The 22,645-nt window shown below is 42.7% G+C and overlaps 1 protein-coding gene across 1 annotated transcript; it reads right to left on the reverse strand.

Annotated features, from left to right (window-relative positions):
* Positions 1-3,392: 3,392 nt before the first annotated feature.
* LOC127044383 (sperm acrosome membrane-associated protein 3-like) lies at positions 3,393-8,534 on the reverse strand. Its single transcript, XM_050939181.1, has 4 exons — positions 8,335-8,534; positions 7,920-8,078; positions 6,099-6,177; positions 3,393-4,109 (listed from the first exon to the last, which is right to left on the reverse strand). The coding sequence occupies exons 1-4, from the start codon at positions 8,471-8,473 to the stop codon at positions 4,043-4,045; spliced, it is 444 nt and encodes a 147-aa protein (XP_050795138.1). The 5' UTR covers positions 8,474-8,534; the 3' UTR covers positions 3,393-4,042.
* Between the last annotated feature and the right edge of the window lie 14,111 nt (positions 8,535-22,645).

Genomic DNA, 22,645 nt, shown 5'->3' on the forward strand with positions numbered 1-22,645 from the left:
CCCTATAGGATCAGTCTCTCCAGAGTGTAGCCTCCTGCCTGAATGTTGCTCCCATTAGTGACTAACCCCTCTTGGCACTTGGATGTAGTAATTGGGATAACCATTAAGTTGTATTGCAGTTTTCCTTTAAGAAAGAGTGAAGTCATTTTTAAGTTAGAGGAGTGCAAAAATCCCATGCAACTGGTAAACATCTATATATAGTAGCACACTTTTAAGTTAAAAACATCCAAGGAAGATTTTTTGGTGTGTGGGAAAAAAATGTTAAAAACAAATCCCCTAATTTGCTTGCTGCCGAGATTTTTGCCAAGTGAATATTTATGTCCAAGTTATAAACTTCTGAAAGATGAGGCGTATAATGGAAATATTGAAATAGTCTTAAGCAATGCAGTGCTATGCACTGACATATTGTACGGGGTCAGCCCTGTTTCTACTGAAGTCAGTGGCAAGCCTCTTTTTGACTTGAATGGGAAGATGCCCAGGCCCTATGTGTCATTTTTCATGCCTTAGTGGGAGTTTTCATACTGTGTCTAGAGATGATCTCATGATCCCTGTTGTCCATGACTGCTGGCAAGGTCTTCTAGTAGTTGGTTAGCTAGCTCAGACATCAATGCTGGCCAAGTTACCTGGAATACTCACGTCATCACAAGATTTACAGGTTCTGAAACACAGTGGAAATATGGTGATAGAGAAAACCTAGCAAATGCTAGCTGTAGAAATGAATGGAAAACTTGCTTTCACACAGAAACCAAGGAAAATATATTCTGCATGTCCTTTGAGATTACAGATGGATAATATTGAAAGTGAGTTACTTATTCTATGTCTGAATAAAAGTGAATCTAGGACTCCCAATCTTCCCTTCTACAATTATAGGGCAAGAGGAAGGATACCAATCAGCTGTTACCCAAAGTAACCACTCGATGTCCCCATAGTGCTACAAAAATGCAGCACAAGTAGTATTTTTCTACCTGTGCAAAATATCCAGGAAGACCTTTTACGACAGGTGGTTTGATACAACTGTAGTTGACACCATTAAGAAATTCACAGAATTCCATCACATTTCTATGTCTGCTCCAAGCACTTAATAGGACCAGAAGTCTGCAGGACATGCACAGAATATGTAACAGAGATCTGTTTGAATCACAGAGGAGAATTTGGTACTTAATCCACCCTACTGTCCTTAGCTCTAGGGTGGGGAAAAACCTGAGATGGAAATCTGTTTCCTCCCAATTTGGATACATTATGTGATATAGATGTTTCACATGCCAACATTCATGTGTGTTAAGATCTGGAGTCTTGATGTGAGAGGAGCCTTTTGTGAAAAAGATTATCATTAATTATTTCAGTGTCAGCCCCATACTGTCTATTTAATCTAGGTTGGGATGTCAAAACTGCCAAAGTTTGATGAACCTGGGAATATTTTCAGACCCAACTCCATTTATAACAGAATGGTTGCTCAGATTTTTTTTTCTTTTTAAAAAAAACAACTTTCTGGTATTTTTGTACATTGCCAAAAGATAGCAAAAAATAACAAGGCACAGACAATTCTCACAAGTGGGGATAACTAACTATTTCTCTTTAACTGTGTGTCTCAGGGACCTCTTGATGGCAGCTGGCAGAGGGCATAAGGGTTATAAGAATCCCCTGGGTGTGGTATTTACATTCTAGCTCATCAAACTGTCATGCGAGGTCTCCAGTGTAAGCCTATGTCACACGGAAAATGCATATATGGATGATATGTAAGGAGTTACGTATATAAATGGAAAATTATGTTAAGATCTGTGTCGAGGGACTGGTCACCAGAAATGGTGAAAAATAGATAAGCATTTTGTGTCTGAAAGAAAACCATCTATCTGTTTTCATGTAACTTAAGTATTGTATGGCTCACAATGGGCCTCCACTCACCAGTCTGAACCTGATAATAATGAAGGATTGTGAAATGTTGAAAGAGAGAAGATTAACAGGAAGAGGTAAACAGCAGGGTTTATCCTGTTTTGCAAACTAAAACAATGGAGTTGGGTGCTATATCTGGGGTACTATAACTAGGAACCCCTAGTTATTCCTTCAATCTCTGAGGCAAGCTGTCAGTGGGCTTGATCTTGAGAAAGGTCTCAACCAAACCACTTGAAAATGCCAGGGAAAGAACTTGAAGTAAGCTATCTTGTAGAAGATAGAGGAATGCCTTGTTAGCTAAGTTTAGCCTCTAGAAAGTGTGTTATGATTTTATTTTATATGTAACCATTTGTTTCCAATATTCTCACTCTCTTTCACTTGAATGTCTGTTCTTTGATGATAAACTTAATGTTTTTGAGATAGATATGTGTTAAGCAAAGTGATCATCCTGAATTGAATCCTACAAGCTGGTGTGTACTGTTCCTTTGGGAACAGCAGGCCTGGCAATTCTGTGAGTGTTCAGCGGAACAGGAGTGGAGCACTTCAGAGGGATGCTCAGAGGACTCGGGGTTTTGCATGTGCCTATTGCTAATCTGTGCAGAGAGAGGCCTACAGAGGCCTGGAAGGCAGTGTTTGTATTGCCAGAGGCTGGTGGTTTCAGGGAGCTGATCCACAGCAGGCACAGACAAGACTTCCTCATGCCCTGGGTACCCCTGGGAAGTATCACACTCTCAATCTCTTGGTGTCAAACTCAATGTCACTTTAGCTTTTGCATTCCAACTGCTGTTGTGACAATAAACCCGCTTAGATGTGGTGCCATTCCTTTTAGTGAAAGGAAAAGAGCATGTCTTACGGATGGGTAATGATCAACACACATTAAAGAATTTTATAAAAATCTAATAATAGACTGTAATAATCTCAATAGAGCCCAAAGATTTAGGAGTGTTTCCAGCCATATTATGGGATCCCATCTCAGCTCACCTGGGGATCGCCCAACCTTCAGCAGCACAGAGCCAGCATAGCAACTCTCATGCAACCCTTGCAGCTAGCGTAAGAGAATGGGTGAGTGATGGTGTGGCTGGTGTATCAACTCCTGGGGGGATGGGGGAGGCATAGGTAACTGATGCATGCTGAGGGATCGGCCTAGCACTCAGCCAGCCCAGGCGCAGGGAAGTATAAACATGGCTTAAAGCCATGAGTTACACAGTGCACTTCTCAGCCTCAGCTGAGTCTGGGTCCTTGATTTAATTCCTGATTTCATTATTGACTTTTTATTTAGGATTTTTAGAAGGTCTAGAAATGGTTTTCAAATTAGGATCAAACTCCCACTTTCTAATAGCAGAAAACTGATACAAACAAGACTACTGCATGCACCAGCCAACAAAACTCTGTGGCTCAATTCTGTTCACTGGCCTGCAAGATGCAAGGCTCCGCTTGCCTATACGCAGCTGAGGACAATCGAGGATGATTGTAAACTCCACCATGCTTGTACTGTGGCTAAGTTTTCTAAACTTTGGATTACAGCAGCATTTATTTATCTTTTCAGCCACTTGGAAATTGATTTCATACTTATTGTACATTTTTCTGCATTTCAGTGGGAATGTGTGTGATATTGACAGTGTTGAATTGCTCAGCATTTTGATTAGCAAATACTTACAAATTTTGCCCAGCTCCCAGTGAGACCATGGCATGTATTTTGCACCCTTTAGTATACAGGTAAATCTTATACATTCTCTGTGGACAAGTTCATACACCTTTCAGCTTCTCCAGTTTGCCCTCTTTGAAAACCCCAAAGCACTCAGCAGTTTCTGGAAACCCCTTTTAACCAGTTATAACTGCAGCTCCAGAACCTTGCCTATCAGCCACTTCACCTTCCACTTGCTGTTTCACATACAACTAAGTTCAGGAAAATCTTCTGGAGTTGAGTCCTAAATAGTATGTGAAACTAAAGTCCTGAGCTGATTTCTTTTAAATTAATAAATCCATTTATTAAAAAAATTCTTTAAATTAGTATTTGTTGTTGTTTTTTGTTTTTCCTATTGGTTTGTGGAATGGATTGTTTGTACACACTAACTGCCAGAAGTGCCCAGGGAAAAGAAACACTCCTTTTTCAGGAAAACATAGTCATAGCAGAGCCAGGCTGGTGACTTTCTCACAGGTCACATCCATCCACCCACTCAGACAGGTCTCGCCCTTTGCAGTGCATTGTCCAGTCCTCCCTGAGGAAGGAAAAGGCAAAGAGTGAATATTAGGTTTTATTATTTTTAATAATAATACTTTATGTTTCTCTAATGTCCCTTGCAATAGAGAAGAGACGGGAATCTGTTGTAGTAAACCCTGGAAGAGGATTCTTCTTTCAGGATGTTGGACGCACAGAGACCCTGAAGCTCCCTGGATCTTTTATCTCACAGACTGAGGAACACAGCCTGTGCTGTGCAATGTGTTACCACACTAAGTCTATCTAAACTTGGCCTGGACTAAGCAATCATAAGGCTAGATTCTGTCACTGTGACGAAATGGGACTGTTCTTAATGTTTCCTCTGAATACTGTGTGGGTGCCTCAGTTTCCCCTATGCATTTCTTAAGTCTCTAGGGGGTGAGAGTGTTGCAGAGCAAAGGGCGAGTGCACATAAATGGCCGACACTCTATCTCCTGGCAGCTAATGGCCGGGTCCCTTCCCCGCAGCAAGGAGATAGCTAAAGATGTTGGAGAACAAAGAACTCAGGTGACCTCCTAGCCCGGGAAAGGAACAAGGCCAGAGGAGGAAGGGCTGGAGAGTCAGTTTGGAGCTAGCTGGGGATGAGGAGTGAAGTGCAATCATGGTTGTCTGGCTCGCTGCCCCCAGAATGGACCTGGTTGAGGGGTCCTGTTCTCTGTACTTACAAGCTCTGTTTTAGACCATGTTCCTGTCATCTAATAAACCTCTGTTTTACTGCCTGGCTAAGAGTCACGTCTGACCTGTGAAGTAGGGGTGCAAGACCCTGCAGCTTCCCCAGGACCACCAGGGCAGCCTTGCTGTGGGAAGCGCACAGAGGGGCAGAAGATGTTGAATGCTCCAAAGGTCACACCCAGGAAGGTGGAAGCCATGTGAGCTTCTTGCCCTGCTCACAGAGAGAAGACTTCACCAGAGTCCTGACTGGCTTTGTAGGGAGCAGTTCCTGAGCATTGCCCAGGAACTCCGTCATAGTCATCCTTACCCACATCGAACAGTACCTCTCTGATGGAAAAGCCCCACTGAAATGAAACCCAAGGAGTAAGGTACTCCTCAGTGTCAGGGCAGCAGAATTAAGCTCTTTGAATGGCTAGTCGACCATGCTGCAGTAATTTCCATGCCAAAGGATCCCTAAGTAATTTACTGTCTACGTAGCATACAGAAATTACCTCACCCACTCTTACATACTGCTGCCTTTGTGGTGAAATATGCACAGCAACACCCTACCGCAGGAAGAGCTGAGGGATAATGTAGCCCTGAAACTACAGGGGGGAAACCTGAAAACAGAATGGATGGCTCCTCAAATTGGAACTTAGTCAGGAACTTAGTTCACACATCTATTTTTGTACAAAGTGCTATGGGTCTTGTGATAACTCCATATTTATATATGCTTTTGAATTTTTCTCCGCCCTCCTTTCTCGGTCTCTATTTGTTTATTACTCTGTCTTTATCATGATTTATACTCCTTAATCAGGACTTGGGGCTCCACTATGTTAGGCACTGTACATCCTAAAAAGACTCCCCCTCACCAAGGAAATTCCAATCTTAGCCTAGGACAAGAGACAACAGGTGGAGGAAAAACAAAGTCGGGGCAGACAAGGGAACATGAAATCACTATGGCTGGTATAATGAGTAGCAGTCTCAGCCTGCCAACTGCATAGCTATTGTGTAGCTATCGTGGCAAAGGTGAGCCTTAAAGAGGACAGTGTAGTGGCTATGTGAATGGTTAGTGTCCCTTTATGCTTCATTTTTGCCCTGTTTTGTCCAACATTTGTTCTCCTCTGTTCCTTGCTCTATAGTCTCCTCTAAATGGTTTCTCTTGATTGAAATTAGGCAATGTGAGTTTGCTTATCAGTTACTGTCCATTCACCAAGTTCTAAGGCTTTATTGTGTTTACTTGTATTGCTTCAGCATTAGACTTAAGCGAAGGGCAAACATTCCCAATCACAAATGCATGTCTGTATTTCCAAAGAGAATCTCCGAGGACGCCCCTTACCAGGCATCCATTCCTTGTGGGTCTCGCACAATTCTTTTGGCACAGACGATGTCATCCGTTATGTCATTTGACAGCAAGTCTGCAAGGAAAAGAGGGAAGCATGAATGGGGATTTACCATATAAAACCTCAGTATAGTGCACCCAAATATAAGGGGCATGGCTGTTCAGCTGTGCACCCTGCTGGCCAGCCTTTGTCACGCTCCCCCAGTGGCATTCCAAAGGGGCTGCTTGCTTGTGCAGTTGCGGAGCTGCAGTGTTGAACTGGGCTCCCCTTTTCCTCCTTGCTGCACTCTCAGAGCAGGGAGAGTGAGGGGAACCTAGAGCATTACCACTAGAAACAGTTATTTTTCTCTCCTGCTGACAACAGCTCACCTTAACTGATCACTCTTCTTATAATGTGTATGGTAACACCCGTTGTTTCATGTTCCCTGTGTGTGTGTGTGTATATGTGTATATATATATATATATATATATATATATATATATATTCCTTCTGTATTTTCCACTACATGCATCCGATGAAGTGAGCTGTAGCCCAAGAAAGCTTATGCTACAATGAATTTGTTAGTCTCTAAGTTGCCACAAGTACTCCTGTTCTTTTTGGAAGGGTAAGGTAAAATAGGGAAACAGTGATGGGATGGGGAAATGGGCTGAAGAGAACATGGTGGTGGGCAGAAGGAACTGAAGTGAGAGAAAGACATGAGGCCAGGCTGAGGGAATGAGTGAGAGGCAATGAGAGAGAAGGGGGCATACGTTGCTAGAGGAGAGAACCTGTGAGGACAGTTAGATTTAATATAAGAAACAGTGAGTGGGGTGCATGGGAGAGTGAATACACGAGCGATAATGGGAACATGGGGCTGGAGGGTCTGAGCTCATAGGAATTTAACTTGCGCTCACTGAGCCTATCAAGCCACACAAAGAGAAAAGAATCAGGGATCATTGTTTTGGTAGCTGAGGGATCCAAGGGCCCTGCCCTACCCAGAAAGGTCAAGAGGAGAATCCCCTCAGCATACATGGTAAATAGCAGGTACCTCCCACTGCAGCCTGCAAGAGACAGCATTGCACCCTCTGCTACTTTCCATTGAATTGAGCATCTGGTGTGTTGGTTGGAACAGGAGAGTGGGAGTCTGGACTCCTGGGTTCTGTTCACAGCTCCACCATGCTGCATTGTCTTGGTCATATCAATTAGCCCTTCAGTATAATCAATGTAATAACACTGTTCCCACCGGTGAGCCAGGAGGTTGAATTAATTCAAGTGTCCGACATACTCTGATACCCTCAGGTGAAAGGCAGAGTTTTATTATCCCATGATATGTTTTGTGTGTATTCCTGCCAAAGGGGACTGTACTTCATTCTGCCAATCCTCTCTGGGATGGCTCTGAACCTGCCTTCCCACCCCAGCCCAGGCAGTGTGGCTCCCAGGGGGAAAACATTACTGTGGTTGTACCTGGGTGTCTGCCTTAAAAGTGGGAAGTTCCCATGATGGAAGTGGTTCCACATGACAGGTGATACGGCCCAGGCTGTTATCTTTCCTAGGTAACCACCACATAGCTAGTGGTGACAAAATGTGTTTTCTCCACCTCAGCCTCACCCCGTTCAGGGCTACCTATTCTCCACCCAGATCCCAGCCTAGCAGGGAGCCCTCCATAGGGTCCTAGAAAGGGGGGCTGGTACCATGGAGATGGCTCACCCCCTCTTCCATGCAGGGAGGAATGATAGCTGTGTGTTAATTTTTAACTGAGGAATGAAAAGCAGCTATGACATGGGCAGGAATCCTGCAGTGGCTCTTGCCACTCCTGGGGGTGGGGTTAGGGACAGTACCAGTGCAGGGTATGTGGCAGAGGTTCTCAGTGGGGCTCCTGTAGTTGTTGCACCAGACACGGCTGTTGATCTGGAAGATGCCATAGTCCGTGCTGCCATCTGCATTGTCGTCCTCTGCTGCCGAATTGAAGCCGCTCTCAAAGAATGCCATGCAGATCCCTGATGCAGGAAGAGAACGTGCTCAGTGTCCACAGCAGAGGCTGTCCACAGAAACAGGGGCAACTTGGGGGAGTATGGGAAGGCAGAGCCCTGGAGAGGAGGGAAACCACATGCAGAGACAGACAGATAGGAGGAGTGGGGAAAAGGCAGCAGGAATAAGGGAGTGGCAGAGAGGATGAAAGAGTGAAGAGAGTTTGGCGTGAGGGGAAATTGGGGAGAAGTGTGTGTGTGAGAAGGAAGGAGCACTAAAACTCACAGTTGGCAAGGCTGTAACCCTCGTACCCATCCAGCCCTTCTTCGTGAAGCATATAGGCTAATTCACATCGGCTAAAGATTTTTGCTTTGTTTGCTGTGATCAGGCAGCCAAGCAGGGAAAGAAGTGTGAGCGCCTTCATTTTTGCCAGAGAATGGGGAACCTTGGCTCCACCTGTGAGGAAAAAATACAAGAACTGTCAGAGGGGGATTCTAAGACCGAAAGTCTAACTCCCTGTTCCCATAACAAGTACTGGCAGGACTGTCCCTGAGGTAACCCAAGATTGAACCTTTTCACCCCAGCTGTGGTACCTTCTCTTTCTCCCACGGCTATAATCTCACCCGCAGAGGGGTATTTGTTTTGCACAGAGGAACTACAGAGTGTGCATGTGTGCACAGACACACACTGTAAACTGGACAACCTAAAAGACTAATAAGTCTTATTAATCCAGAAACTGAAAGCACTGAGGCTAAAGGCATCAGAACTTCACAGCTGACTTTCTCATAATTATGTACATAGTGATGAGTCAGATGTCCACCGGGAACTCGAAGGCTGACAAGTGTGATCCACCTGGCAAAGGGTTACACATATTAAAGTCTAAGACATTTGAGCCAATGGCCACTTCTTACTCTGGAAGCATGTCCATACTGACAGCAGTGTAACTTTGTTCTCTCAGGGGCCCTTCTCTTCTCTTCCCTTCCTTCCCCCGTTTTCCCTGGGACCCTTATAAGAATAGTTTGTGCCATTGAAGGCCCAGACCTGCCAAGTCTACTGTTTCTCCCTGTACGCTACAGTTTTGGTCTTTTCTACAGGTCTTCAAGGAAACTTGTTTTTTTTCTGATGTTCGGCTCAGAGTGTGTGTGGATGGAGGGAGGCAGGAGGGGAGAAACCTTATGAAATTGGAGAGTTGTTTGTACGTGTTAAGAAAAGCCTTGGCACTAAAATGTTTCAGAGTCATCTAGTGTTTCTCTGGCATCCCTCCTTTAGATTCTCCAACCCTGGATTCCCCAGCCTCACAAGACAGCAAATACTTTCTGTTCTGGTTTTTTGAATCACATTTCTCAGATTTTTCCTTTCGTCCTATTCCATCTTGAAATCGACTTGAAATTTATTAGCTTGTTCCTGAGGTCACAAAGCAAAGACCAAAAAAAAAAAAAAAAAAAAGGAATGTGGCTTTTTTAATCCCTGTATTTCCAGACTGAATATTTAATATATCATTATTGGATCTTTTAGACCCATCATTACAGACTTGTTGAAAATGACCTGGCTTACTTCATTTCATTATGGCATTTTTGGGGTTAATTAAGTGATACAGTTGTAAGTAATGCTAACAGGCATTTTCCCTAATCCCCTCTTCCTCATCTTTTTAGGACTTGTCACCATGAATAAAAGAATAAGAGTAAGAAGAGGAATATTTCATGGGTTTATTATTCATTGGACTTATATATATGGGGCCTACACTTAGCCCCCTTATTCCACCTGTTTCTCATCACTCCAGCAGCGGAAAGCAGCTGGAAAAATGACCTAGCTGGCCTGTTCTCTTAACTGTGGCTGGCTCTACCCCATCTCTCGAGTAGGGTACTTGTTCGGGGAGAAAGCAGGGTGGTCAGCACACTGCTATGCCAGCTTCTAACTAGACCCCAATCAGGAAGGAATAAAGCTGCTATTGACCCCGACCTCCACCCCACCACAGTGGTGCTGAGCACTGCTTGGCTGCAGGTAAGGATTCAGCTCTGACCCTTATTCAGAGCCATCAAACATGCAAATATTTCTCTCACTGGTGGTTTGTTGCCCCTAAAATGGGAAGGCACAAGCTTCTGATAGGTTGAGCCTGAATTTATGCAAATATCTACACATTAATGCTAATTTGCTGTGCTCTGTTTTGTCTCTAGATGTTGGCAGGTACTAATGTAACAGTAGCAAAAGGTATTATTAGCTCTTACTACTGGCAGTAGCCACAGCAGGACAGTCCAGAGCCTGCTTGGACAGGACGGCTAATAAATTAAAGGACAATTGTACCCCCAAAACCTTAACTTACAGCTTCTGATCACAGCTTCCTCCAGAGCAGAGTCTGGTCTGAAAGTTCCCAACTGACGCCCGGTGTCTCCCCCTCTAACTGCTCCCCCTTCTAGAACCTGCTCCTCTTCATGTCCCTGTGACATCACTCACCACCATTCTCAGTTCCAAACAACACAACAAAGCTTTGTTGTGTGTCGTACGTCTCAGACTCCTGCATTCTAAAATATACTGCAGAATTACACAGTGCAAGGAAGTGGGTCATCTGTAGCAGAGCTGGGTGAATACTGCAAACATATTTCTTCAAATCGTCACTTCAAAAAGCATGTTTAGAATCCTACTGTAGGATATGTGCACAAAAATAGTTTTGTATCCTTAATCACAAGTATTCCACCTGAAAATGGATTCTAACTCTTCCAATCAGGCAGCAGAAGCTTGCCATGTCACCAAATGCTCACGTAAAACCTGTGACAAAAAACACTTCTAAAACACTCACAAGTTGCTTGTGAACAAGCTGCAGGCCAAGAAATATTCCCATAAATTATCCAGTGAATGCTTTCAAACAACAAATTATTTATTTGTTTTGTGGTAGAATCCAGAGGCCCCAGTTAAGCTTGGGGACTCATTATGCTAGCTCCTGTAAACACAAAGAGTGAGAGACAGTTCCTATCAAGACTGACAATGGAAGCATTTTTATACCCATTTGACAGATGGGGAACTGAGGCATACAGAATAAAAGCCGGGTCAGGCCCTAAAGGACTTACTCTAGGTCAGACAGCAAGTCTCTGCTAGAACCAGGAGCTAGTCTCCTGAGTCTCCGTTCAGTGCCTTAACCACAAGACCATCCTTCCTCTCAAGAGTCAGGGACATAATGTAGCTCCCACCTCCTTACCTCTGCCTCAGCACAGAGGGAAGATAGTTCTCTCCCCTTTTCCCCAGGCATTGTGATTGCTTGATACAATGCACATTATCTCCTGGAGCTCCTGCTGGTGCTGTGCGACTCCAACAGGAACTGAGAAAGACACTTCTGGTCTACTAACTGGTATTGCAGCTCAGTTGGACCAGTGAACCTGGCTGCTAGAGACAGGGAAGTGTAGTAACATTATACAAGGCACTGGTGAGACCTCATCTGGTTTAGGGTGTGCAGTTCCGGTCTCCCATATTTAAGAAAGATGAATTCAGACTGGAACAAGTGCAGAGAAGGACTACTAGGATGACCTGAGGAATGAAAAACCTATCTTATGAGAACAGACTCAAAGAGCTTGGCTTGTTTAACCTAACCAAAAGAGGGCTAAGGGAAGATATGATTACTTTTTATTACTATATCAGAGGGATAAATGCCAGGGAGAGAAAGGAGTTATTTAAGTTAAGCACCAATGTGGACACAAGAACAAACAGATATAAACTGGCCATCAACAAGTTTAGGCTTGAAATTAGATGAAGGTTTCTAACCATCAGAGGAGTGAAATTCAGGAACAGCATTCGAAGGTGAGCAGTAGGGGCAAAAAACTAACTGCTTCAAGACTGAGCTTGATAAGTTTATAGAGGGGATGGCAAGATATAACTGCCTACAATGGCATGTAGCCGATCTGCAACTGCTCGCACAAGTATCTCCAATGGCCAGTGATGGGACACAGATGGGGAGGGCTCTGAGTTACTACAGAGAATTCTTTCCCAGGTATCCGGCTGGTGGGTCTTGCCCACATGCTCGGGCTTCTGACTAATCGCTATAGTTGAGATTTGGAAGAAAATTTCCCCCTTCCTTTTCGCCTTCCTCTGCAGCATGGGGCCTGGGTCACTTGCAGGTTTAAACTAGTGTAAATTGTGGGTTCTTGTTGGGATTCCCTCTTTCCACTCAGCTTCCCAAGAACTCAGTTCAGCTCCAGCTTTCATCATTCAGGTGTCTTTATTTGTCATATAGCAGTGCTACACTGAGTTGATCAGACTCAAACACAAGATGTAGGGGGGTAGATGCAGGATTCATCACAGCTCCAAAATCACACAGAAAATTCATTACACATCTCATTACATTTACCATACATTGCATCACACGTTTGGCTTGGTTTGGTTACTTTGCAGGATCCAATCTCTGTGTGGCATAAGCTGTCCGTGCACTGTCCATGCTTTGATTTCCTCTTCACCTCATCTCTACATTCCTAACTTATTTTGTCCCTTGTTATCTAGTTCACAGGAAATAGTTCCCTGAGTGTTCTCTCTCTTGGCTTAGTTGGTTAAGACATTCTGTCTTCTTAGTCTAATGACCTATTTACTTATCTTTTTTAGTACAGACATTTTGTTTTCAACCTGATGATTCATTTACACCCTAATTCTGTCATTCAAAAAATGACGCTTCCCTCCATGTGTTAATTACTCAAGTCAGGCCAGGCATCAGCAACAGTGCTCTGTAACTTGAAGTCTTAAAATCATGATCTGATGACTTCAGTAGCTCAGCCAGAGGTGATGAGTCTATTAAAGAAGTAGATAAGCAAGGTTCTGTATCTTGAAATATACAGGAGATCAGACTAGATGATCCTGTTGATCCCTTCTGACCTTAATGTGTAGGAGTCTAGTATAGAACAAGGTTCAATTGTTAAGAATATAGGACTTGCCCTACTGGGTCAGACCAGTGGTCCATTTAGCCTAGTATCCTGTCTTCCAACAATAGCTGGTGTCAGATGCTACAGAGGGAATGAACAGAATAGGGCAATTTATTGAGTGATCCATCCCTTTTCGTCCAGTCCCAGCATATGGCAGCCAAAGGCTAGGTACACTGAGAGCATGGGGTTGCATCCCTGACCATCTTGGCTAATAGCCACTGATGGTCCTATCCTCCAGGTACTTATCTAATGCTTTTTTGAACCCAGTTATTGTTTTGGCCTTCACAACATCCCCCTTAGTCAGCTCTTGTCTAAGCTGAACAGTCCTAGTCTTTTTAATCTCTCCTCTTACGGAAACTGTTCCGTATCCCTAATCATTTCTGTTGCCCTTCTCTGTACTTTTTCCAAGTCTAATACATCTTTTTTTGAGATGGGACAATCAAGACTGCACACAGTGTTCAAAGTGTGGGCATACCATGGATTTATACAGTGGCATTATGATGTTTTTCTATCTTATTATCTATCCCTTTTCTAATGGTTCCCAACATTCTGTTAGCTTTTTTGACTGCCACTGCACATACAGCATATATTTTCAGAAAACAATAACTCCAAGATCTCTTTCTTGAGTGATAACAGCTAATTTAGACCCCATCATTTTGTATATGTAGTTGGGATTTTGTTTTCCAATGTGCATTCCTTTGCATTTATCCACATTGAATTTCATCTGCTATTTTGTTGCCCAGTCACCTAGTTTTGTGAGATCCTTCTGTAACTCTTTGCAGCCAGCTTTGGACTTAGGTATCTTATGTAATTTTGTATTGCCTGCAAACTTTGACACCTCATCTTGTTTACCCCTTTTTGAGTCATTTATGAATGTGTTAAACAGCACTAGGTCCAGTACAGATTCTTGGAGAACCCTGCTATTTACTTCTTCCATTGTGAAAACTAACCATTCATTCCTACCCTTTGTTTCCTATCTTTTAACCAGTTACTGATCCATGAGAGGATCTTCCCTCTTATTGCCATTCCTTCCTACTTTTCTTAAGAGGCTTTGGTGAGGAATCTTGTCAAAGGCTTTCTGAAAGTGCAAGTACACTATATTCACTGGATCATCCTTGTCCATCTTTGCTGACCCTCTCAAACAAGTCTAATAGATTAGTGAGGCAGGATTTCCCTGTACAAAAGCTGTGTTCATCTATGTGTCTGATAATTCTGTTCTTTACTATAGTTTCAACCAGTTAGTGTGGTACTGAAATTAGGCATACCGGCCTGTAATTGCCAGGATCACCTCTGGTGCCTTTTTAAAAAATCGGTGTTACATTAGTTATCTGCCACATATCTGATACAGAGGCTTATTTAAGCAATAGGTTACAAACCATAGTTAGTAATTCTGCAGTTTCGTATTTGAGTTCCTTAAGAACTCTTGGGTAAATACCATCTGGGCCTGGTGACTTAATACTGTTTAATTTATCAATTTGAACCTCCTCTAATGACACCTCAGTCTGGGACAGTTCCTCAGATTTGTCACATAAAAAAAACTGACTTAGGTGTGATAATCTCCCTCACACCCTCTTCAGTGAAGACCAATGCAGATAATTAATTTAGATTATCTGCAATAGTCTTGTCTTCCGTGAGTGCTCCTTTAGCACGCCCATCATCCAGTGGCTCCACTGATTGTTTGGTAGGCTACCTGCTTCTGATGTTTGATGTTAGTTTTTGTGTCTTTTGCTAGTTGCTTTTCAAATTCTTTTTTGGCCTTTTAACTATAGTTTTACACTTGCTTTGCCAGATTTTATGTTCTTTTCTATTTTCCTCAGAAGGATTTGACTCCCAGTTTTTAAAGATATCTTTTTCTCTCTAGCCCCATCATTTATTCTGTTGTTTAGCTGTGGTGGCATTTTTTGGTCCTCATACTGATTTTTTAATTTGGGGTATACATATAATTTGAGCCTCTATTATGCTGTTTCTAAAAAATTTCCATGCAGCTTGCAGGCATTTCACTCTTATGTCTCTTTCTTTTAATTTCCATTTAACTAGCCGCCTCATTTTTGTGTGGTTCCCCTTTTCAAAGTTAAATACTGATGTGGAGGATTTCTTTGGTATTTTCCGCCTACAAGGATGTTAAATTTAATTACATTATGGTTGCTCTTACTGAGAGGTTCAGCTAGATTCATCTTTTGGACTAGATCCTGTGTGCCACTTAGGACTAAATCAAAAATTGCCTCTCCACTTCTGGGTTCCAGGACTAGCTGCTCCAAGAGGGAAAGCCACTGGTCAATCACCAAAAAGGAATGTTACGTCATTGTATACGTGCTGGAATAGCTAAGCCTATCTGTTTGGGGATGGCATTTCCACCTGCAACGCAACCATGCTGCACTGTGCTGAAGTGGCTTCATACCATCAAGGAAAATAACAAAAAACAAAAAACTTCTTTCATGGAGTTTAGCTCTACAGGATTTTGATTTTGAAATACAACACATTTCAGGAGCTTCTAAGAAAGTGGTTGATGCACTCTCCCATGAAAGTTTCCCAGTTTAACCAACTGGTTAAAATCATCCTTGAAATGTGGGAAATATTGTTAGTTTTTATATAATCAGTAGAATATCTAAAGGTGTATGTGTCTTATTAATTCTGTTTTCTCCTAGAGCTCCAGGAAAAAAAATCACAGCCAGTGTGGAACAGGCTGTCCAGCACTGTCTGTGATTTGGGGTGTGCGTCATAAATATAAAGGGAAAAGTAACAACATTTATGTATGCAGTAGCATCAAATCCCTCCTGGCCAGAGGTACAGAATCACTTACCTGTAAGGGGTTAATAGTTTAATTAACCTAGATGACACCTGACCAGAAGGACCAATGGGGAAAGAAGATACTTTCAAATCTGGGGGCAGGAGGGAGGGGAGGTTTTGTTTGTGCTCTTTGTTTTGCTCTCTCTTGGGATAAAGCAAGAGACCAAGCAGGCAACCCTGGTCCTACTGAAATGATATATCTAAAATTACAGAAATTGTAAGTAATAGCAAGGAATTGCATTAGATTATCTTTGGTTTTAGCTTGTGAATTTTCCCTATGCTAAGAGGGAGGTTTATTCCTGTTTTGTAACTTTGAAGTTGAGCCTTGAGGGGAATCCTCTGTGTTTTCTTTTTATTACTCTTTAAAATTACCTTCCATCCTGATTTTACAGAGGTGCTTCTTTTACTTTTTTCTCTATAATAAAGTTCTTCTTGTAAGAACCCGATTGATTTTATTGTCCTAAACGTAAAGGACCTGGTCTGTACTTTTATTGAAGGCAATTGGTTGATATATTATTCTCAAGGCTCCCTCGGAAAGGGAGTGAAGGGACTTGGGGGGATATTTTGGAGGGGATAGGGCTCCAAGTGGCCCCTCCCTGAATGTTTGTTTAAATCACTTGGTAGTGGCAACAACACCGTCCAAGGACAAGGAAAGGAATTTGTGCCTTGGGGAAGTTTTCAACCTAAGCTGGTGAAATATAAGCTTAGGGGGTCTTTCATGCCGGTCCCCGCATCTGTACTCCAGAGTTCAGAGTGGAGAGGGAACTAACAGCAGACTAAACAAGCCCAGTTCCCTCAGCCACTCCTCATAAGTCATGTGCCCCATCCCCTGATCATTTTAGTTGCCCTCCACTTGACTCTCTCCAATTTGTCCACATCTTTTTTTGTAGTGGGGGGCCCAAAACTGGATGCAATACTCCAGATGTGGCCTCACCAGTTCCAAATAGAGGGGAATAATCACTTCCCTCAATCTGCTGGCAACGCTCCTACTAATGCAGCCCAATATGCTGTTAGCCTTCTTGACAACAAGGACACATTGATGACTCATATCCAGCTTCTCATCCACTGTAATCCGCTGGTCCTTTTCTCTAGAACTGCTGTTTAGTGAGGGTAATCATTTCTCAATCACCCTCACAATCCTGGTCAGGTGGTTGGTAGTATATTCCTACTCCTATACTCTGATTATTTCAAACCTGGAATTTCTCTGTTACTGTTTGATTCATTTAAAACTTTTATTATATTTGACTCTATGCTTTCTTTCACATATAGTCACTCTGTCATTCCTATATATTTTGGATCCTGATATTACCATGTCCCATTGATAATCATCATTCCACCAAGTTTCTATGATGCCTGTTATATCAAATCCTCATTTAATACCAGGGACTCAAGTCCACCAATCTCAGTTTTTAGACTTTTTGCATTTGTATACAAGTACTTATAAAATCTATCAATATTTGGTTGTCTGTGTGATGTAATTGAATGGGACTCTTTTTCATGTAACTATTTCTCTTCAGTTCCTCCTACCTGTGCTCTATTAACTTCTATCCTCTCCTTTTTAATAGTATATAGAGTATCCTCTTTATTAAATCATTCCCCAAATGACGTGTTTGTCTGAACCATGTGCTCCCCCGCACCTATTGGCTTTCCCTCAGCTCTTATTCATAAATGATCTGGAGAAAGGGGTAAACAGCGAGGTGGCAAAGTTTGCAGATGATACTAAACTGCTCAAGATAGTTAAGACCAAAGCAGATTGTGAAGAACTTCGAAAAGATCTCACAAAACTAAGTGATTGGGCAACAAAATGGCAAATGAAATTTAATGTGGATAAATGTAAAGTAATGCACATTGGAAAAAAATAACCCCAACTATACATACAATATGATAGGGGCTAATTTAGCTACAACGAGTCAGGAAAAAGATCTTGGCGTTATCGTGGATAGATCTCTGAAGATGTCCACGCAGTGCGCAGAGGCGGTCAAAAAAGCAAACAGGATGTTAGGAATCATTAAAAAGGGGATAGAGAATAAGACTGAGAATATATTATTGCCCTTATATAAATGCATGGTACGCCCACATCTTGAATACTGTGTACAGATGTGGTCTCCTCACCTCAAAAAAGATATTCTAGCACTAGAAAAGGTTCAGAAAAGAGCAACTAAAATGATTCAGGGGTTGGAGAGGGTCCCATACGAGCAAAGATTAAAGAGGCTAGGCCTCTTCAGCTTGGAAAAGAGGAGACTAAGAGGGGATATGACAGAGGTATATAAAATCATGAACAATGTAGAGAAAGTGGATAAGGAAAAGTTATTTACTTATTCCCATAATACAAGAACTAGAGGTCACCAAATGAAATTAATAGGTAGCAGGTTTAAAACAAATAAAAGGAAGTTCTTCCTCACACAGCGCACAGTCAACTTGTGGAACTCCTTACCTGAGGAGGTTGTGAAGGCTAGGACTATAACAATGTTTAAAAGGGAACTGGATAATTCATGGTGGCTAAGTCCATAAATGGCTGTTAGCCAGGATGGGTAAAGAATGGTGTCCCTAGCCTCTGTTCATCAGAGGATGGAGATGGATGGCAGGAGAGAGATCACTTGATCATTGCCTGTTTGGTTCACTCCCTCTGGGGCACCTGGCATTGGGCACTGTCGGTAGACAGATACTGGGCTAGATGGACCTTTGGTCTGACCCAGTACGGCCATTCTTATGTTCTTATGTTCTCTTTGTTTAAAAATTCTTCTGCAACCTTTTTAACTTTACATGCCAGCAATCTGGTTCCATTTTGGTTAGGTGGAGCCCATCTTTTCTTTACAGGCTTTTCCTTTCCCAAAAGGTTCACCAGTTCCTAATAAACATAAATTCCTCCTCTGAACATCATTGTCTCATCATTGTCAACATCATTGTCTCATTGCACATTGACATGCTGCAGTTCTGCCTGTCTAACTGACCCTGTGCATGGAACTGGAAGGATTTCAGAGAATCTACTATGGAGTCCTGGACTTGAATCTCTTACCTAGCAGCCTAAATTTGGACTCCAGGACATCTTTTCTACCTTCCCCTATGTCACTGGTACCTACATGTACCACAACCACCAGCTCCTCCCCAGCACTGCACATAAGTCTATGTAGACGTCTCAAGAGGTCTGCAACCTTCATATCCAGCTGGCAATTCACCATGCCCTTCTCCTGGTCATCACAAACCCAGCTATCTATATTTCTAATAATCAAATCTCCTGTTGCTATTATCTGTCTCTTCCTAATAACAGGGGTCCCCTCCGCCGGAAAGTAACCTCAGTGCAAGATGATACCATGACATCATCTGGAAGGAGGGTCCCGACTGCGCGATCATTTCTCTCTGCTCCAGCTTGATGTTCTCCTCCCCCGAGACTTTCATCCTCCTCAACAGCACTGGGGCTGGGCTGCTCTACTGTATCCTGGAAAGTCTCATCTCTGTACCTCTCTGTCTCCCTTATCTCCTCCAGTTCAGCCACTCTGGTCTCAGGAACCTATACTCAGTCTCTGAGGACCATGAGCTGCTTGCACCGAATGCACTATGCCACCTGCCCACAAGGGTACATGCAGACATACTGTATTCAGTGCAATAAGCTGGATATCCCACACTCTGCTGTTGCCCTTCTGCCTGCATTAATTTTACTTTTGCATGGCTTTTTTATTGTTTGTTCTTTCAGTGTGCGCATTTTTGGGACCTGGGGATGGGGGTTAGCCTAAGTTTATAGAATGTTTGTTAGGAGTATCTGGTTCTCACGTTCCCTCGCAAAACTCTCATTTGCTTCTCCTCTTTGCTAGCTCCTCTGGTCACTTACAAACTGGCTTTTGAACCCCCTGTTCTCCCTGAGTTACCCTTGCTCCTTTGTCACGGGATCCTAAAGGAGTTAGTTGATCAAAGGATGGTGGACTAGCAGAGCCGGCTCCAGGGCTTTTGCCACCCCAAGCAGCAAAAAGAAAAAAAAGAAGAAGAAAAAAACAAAACAAAAGCCATGATAGCGATCTGCAGTTCTACCGCTGCCGCTTCAGTCTTCGGAGGCAATTCGCCGGCAGGTCTTTCGTTCCGAGAGGGAGTGAGGGACCCGCTGCCAAATTGCCACTGAAGACCCTGATGTGCTACCCCTCACCATTGGCTGCTCCAAGCAGCTGCTTGCTGGGCTGGTGCCTGGAGCAAGCCCTGCAGACTAGAGCCTTCTTAGGAAGCTCTCAGCCTTGCCTAGCAGGCGACTAGGCTCAGCACGCAGCCCCCCAAACAGGCTACACTATAAATTTCAATCAAGTAGGTGCACACAACAAACAAACAGGCAACAAACTCACCCCAGGAGTCACATAGTGGGTCCTCCTTCACCTGGAGAACTGCTTAGCAAAATTCCCCTGTTTGCTAGTTCCAGGATTTTGTTTAGTTCCATTTTGTTTGATCAGCTCATTGTGTATTTGTTATACTCAGCATGGAAAATTAATAAACCCATTTAAAATACTATGTGCTCAGGGGGAGGGGGAAGAGGAAGGGATTCCCATCCTCTTCCCCCTCTTCAGCTTCTTAAGGGGGCACTTGATTAACTTAAAGCAACAAAGCTGATTTGCTTTACTTTTAAATGCCTAAATGGTGGCGTAATTTTCTTCTTTCTTGGATTAAATTTATTTTGTATCAAGCTATAAGAGATTTCAAACGTATATAAGATTTCTCTTCTTTTAGATTAAATATTAATCACAGCATCAGAGTAATAAATAAATCAAGTCTGCCTGATTGTTTTAGCATGCAAGCCCCTAATCACGTGGAAACATTTTGGATGGGTTTCTGTTTCAGCAGGAGACTGAGTACCATGGAGCAAGTACAGTATATATGACACTACAAGATTTACAAGTTAATTCCCTGCTTGGAAACCAAGAAACAAATAGCTGTATGTCATGCACTGAACTGAAACATTGTGGATTCTATTATTACTCTAGTTTCTTCAGGATTTCTCAGTGGTGGGAAAAAAATCCTATTAACTTTCTTTTATGACTACCAGCAGGGTAATGTGGAGAGAATAATCTCTTCTAAGTATAAGGTCTGGGGCCCCTAAAACCTGAATATCAGCCCAGGAGCTTTGTCAGAAGGACTTACTGCTTTGTTCCCTCATAAAACGACTATCTCCATTAATCTATGTTTATTTTCCTTCTGCTTTTTAATTTGCTTAATGGACTTCAGCCGCAGTCTCTCCCAGCAGTCAGAGGAAAGTAAACTCTGATAAATCCTTAGGGACCTACTAGTCACAGTTAAGCACTTCTTTGGATTATTTTGTCTGACTTTCATCTTCGCTGCTGCAGAGTTGATGGCAGTAGAGCACTCCAGCTCTAACCCCATGACTTACGAGCCTGGGAATGAACTGACAAAAGATGTTTCTCTTTCTCCGTCCCTCTCCCGCCCTGCTTACATGGAAATAAAGCAAGACTAGCTTAAACTAGAGGAAACAATGTGTCCTCCTGGTACAGCCCTGATCCCACAGAAGCAGTGCACATGGTTCAAATACAGCTGATAAATGGAAAATTCTTTGCAGGGAGTGCTGGCTGACTTTGTGCTGGTGAGAGAGACAGCTTAGATTCTCCAGGCTGCCTACCACCTGTTCTGCTGGTCCAGACTCTGTAGATGGCTATTGAGATCGAAAAGAAAACCTGAAAACGTTCATCAGGGTCATAGACCAAGAGCTCCAAAACATGTACAGTTTGTTAGTCTCTTCCCTGGTAAGGGTTATGTGACATTTTCTTGCTCGTGGTCTTACTGGTATCATCTATTCATTAATATTTCATGTTATTAGTATATTATCTTCTTTTCAATGGGTAACCTTTGAATCCGTTGAATGACAGCCAACAGTGATATTAGTTTCTAATTACCTTGTTGTTAAGAGTCCAAGTCCTTCCTGGTTTTACTCTTATATTATTGCTTTTTACACTACAGATTTATTGCTGTGCAGCCTATATTCCTGGAGGAGCTGCTTAGTCAGAAATTGCGTTGTATAATTAGACCCCACTACCTACTTCTGATTCTGAACAAAAGTTTACTTTATTGACCATTTTTGTAATTCACTTTATTTCATATTCTTCATGTAACATGGAGACAATTAGATAGGTCCTGTCAAGCTGTCTGGTGTGGCTCACGGACATGTGTACCAACCCCAAACTGATTGTGAGTTATATACTTAGATTTCACCTAGTAAGTATCAAGTGTGAACTCCTCAGGCACTGTAACTGCCTTAAGGTGGAGTCACAGACAGTCCCCTTGGGCACTGTGATCTATCTTGCCACCCAGGCCAAGCTTGCCTTTGTGATAGATGGTACCTTACACCAAAAATTACAACAATACTCAGTAGGGTGAAATGATGTCCTGATTTTATAGGGACAGTCCCGATTTTTGAGTCTTTTTCTTATACAGGCTCCTATTACCGCCAACCGCCTGTCCTGATTTTTCACATTTGCTGTCTGATCACCCTGATACTCAGGTTACTCCCAGGCCCAAAGGATCAGTCACTTATCCCACATCAATTGCACCTCAGATATCAAAGCAAGGATAGCATGTGTAGCCCATCCTATAATTAATGGAAGATTTATTAACTAGGAAAAAAATAAGAGTTATTTACAAGGTGAAAGCAGGGAAACATACACAGACAAATGAGATACAGTTCCAAAGGGGAACAGAAGCTGCTGCAATATGCTAGCTTTATATATGCTTTAGAGCTAACCCAATCTAAATAGCTGGGGATCCCTTGCTTATCTTAGAAATCTTCACCCTTCAAAGTTCAAGCAGCATAGAGATAACATTTTCTTCTCAACAAGGATTTTTATTCCCTTCATCCAGAGTTCAGGATGATGGGACAAGTGTTTGTGCATGTCTCCCCTTCTTGGATGTGGGAGAAACAGTCAACAAAG

This window comes from Gopherus flavomarginatus, chromosome 2, assembly GCF_025201925.1.
Source record: "Gopherus flavomarginatus isolate rGopFla2 chromosome 2, rGopFla2.mat.asm, whole genome shotgun sequence".
NCBI lineage: Eukaryota > Metazoa > Chordata > Testudines > Testudinidae > Gopherus > Gopherus flavomarginatus.

Bases quoted from the DNA above. Each gene is read 5' to 3' on its own strand.
- LOC127044383 (XM_050939181.1), bottom strand. From the start codon at position 8,473: ATGAAGGCGCTCACACTTCTTTCCCTGCTTGGCTGCCTGATCACAGCA. The intron at 8,079-8,334 runs GTGAGTTTTAGT...TTCCTGCATCAG, and splicing joins GGGTTACAGCCTTGCCAACT to GGATCTGCATGGCATTCTTT. The intron at 6,178-7,919 runs GTACTGTCCCTA...TTTTCCTTGCAG, and splicing joins CTGCCACATACCCTGCACTG to ACTTGCTGTCAAATGACATA.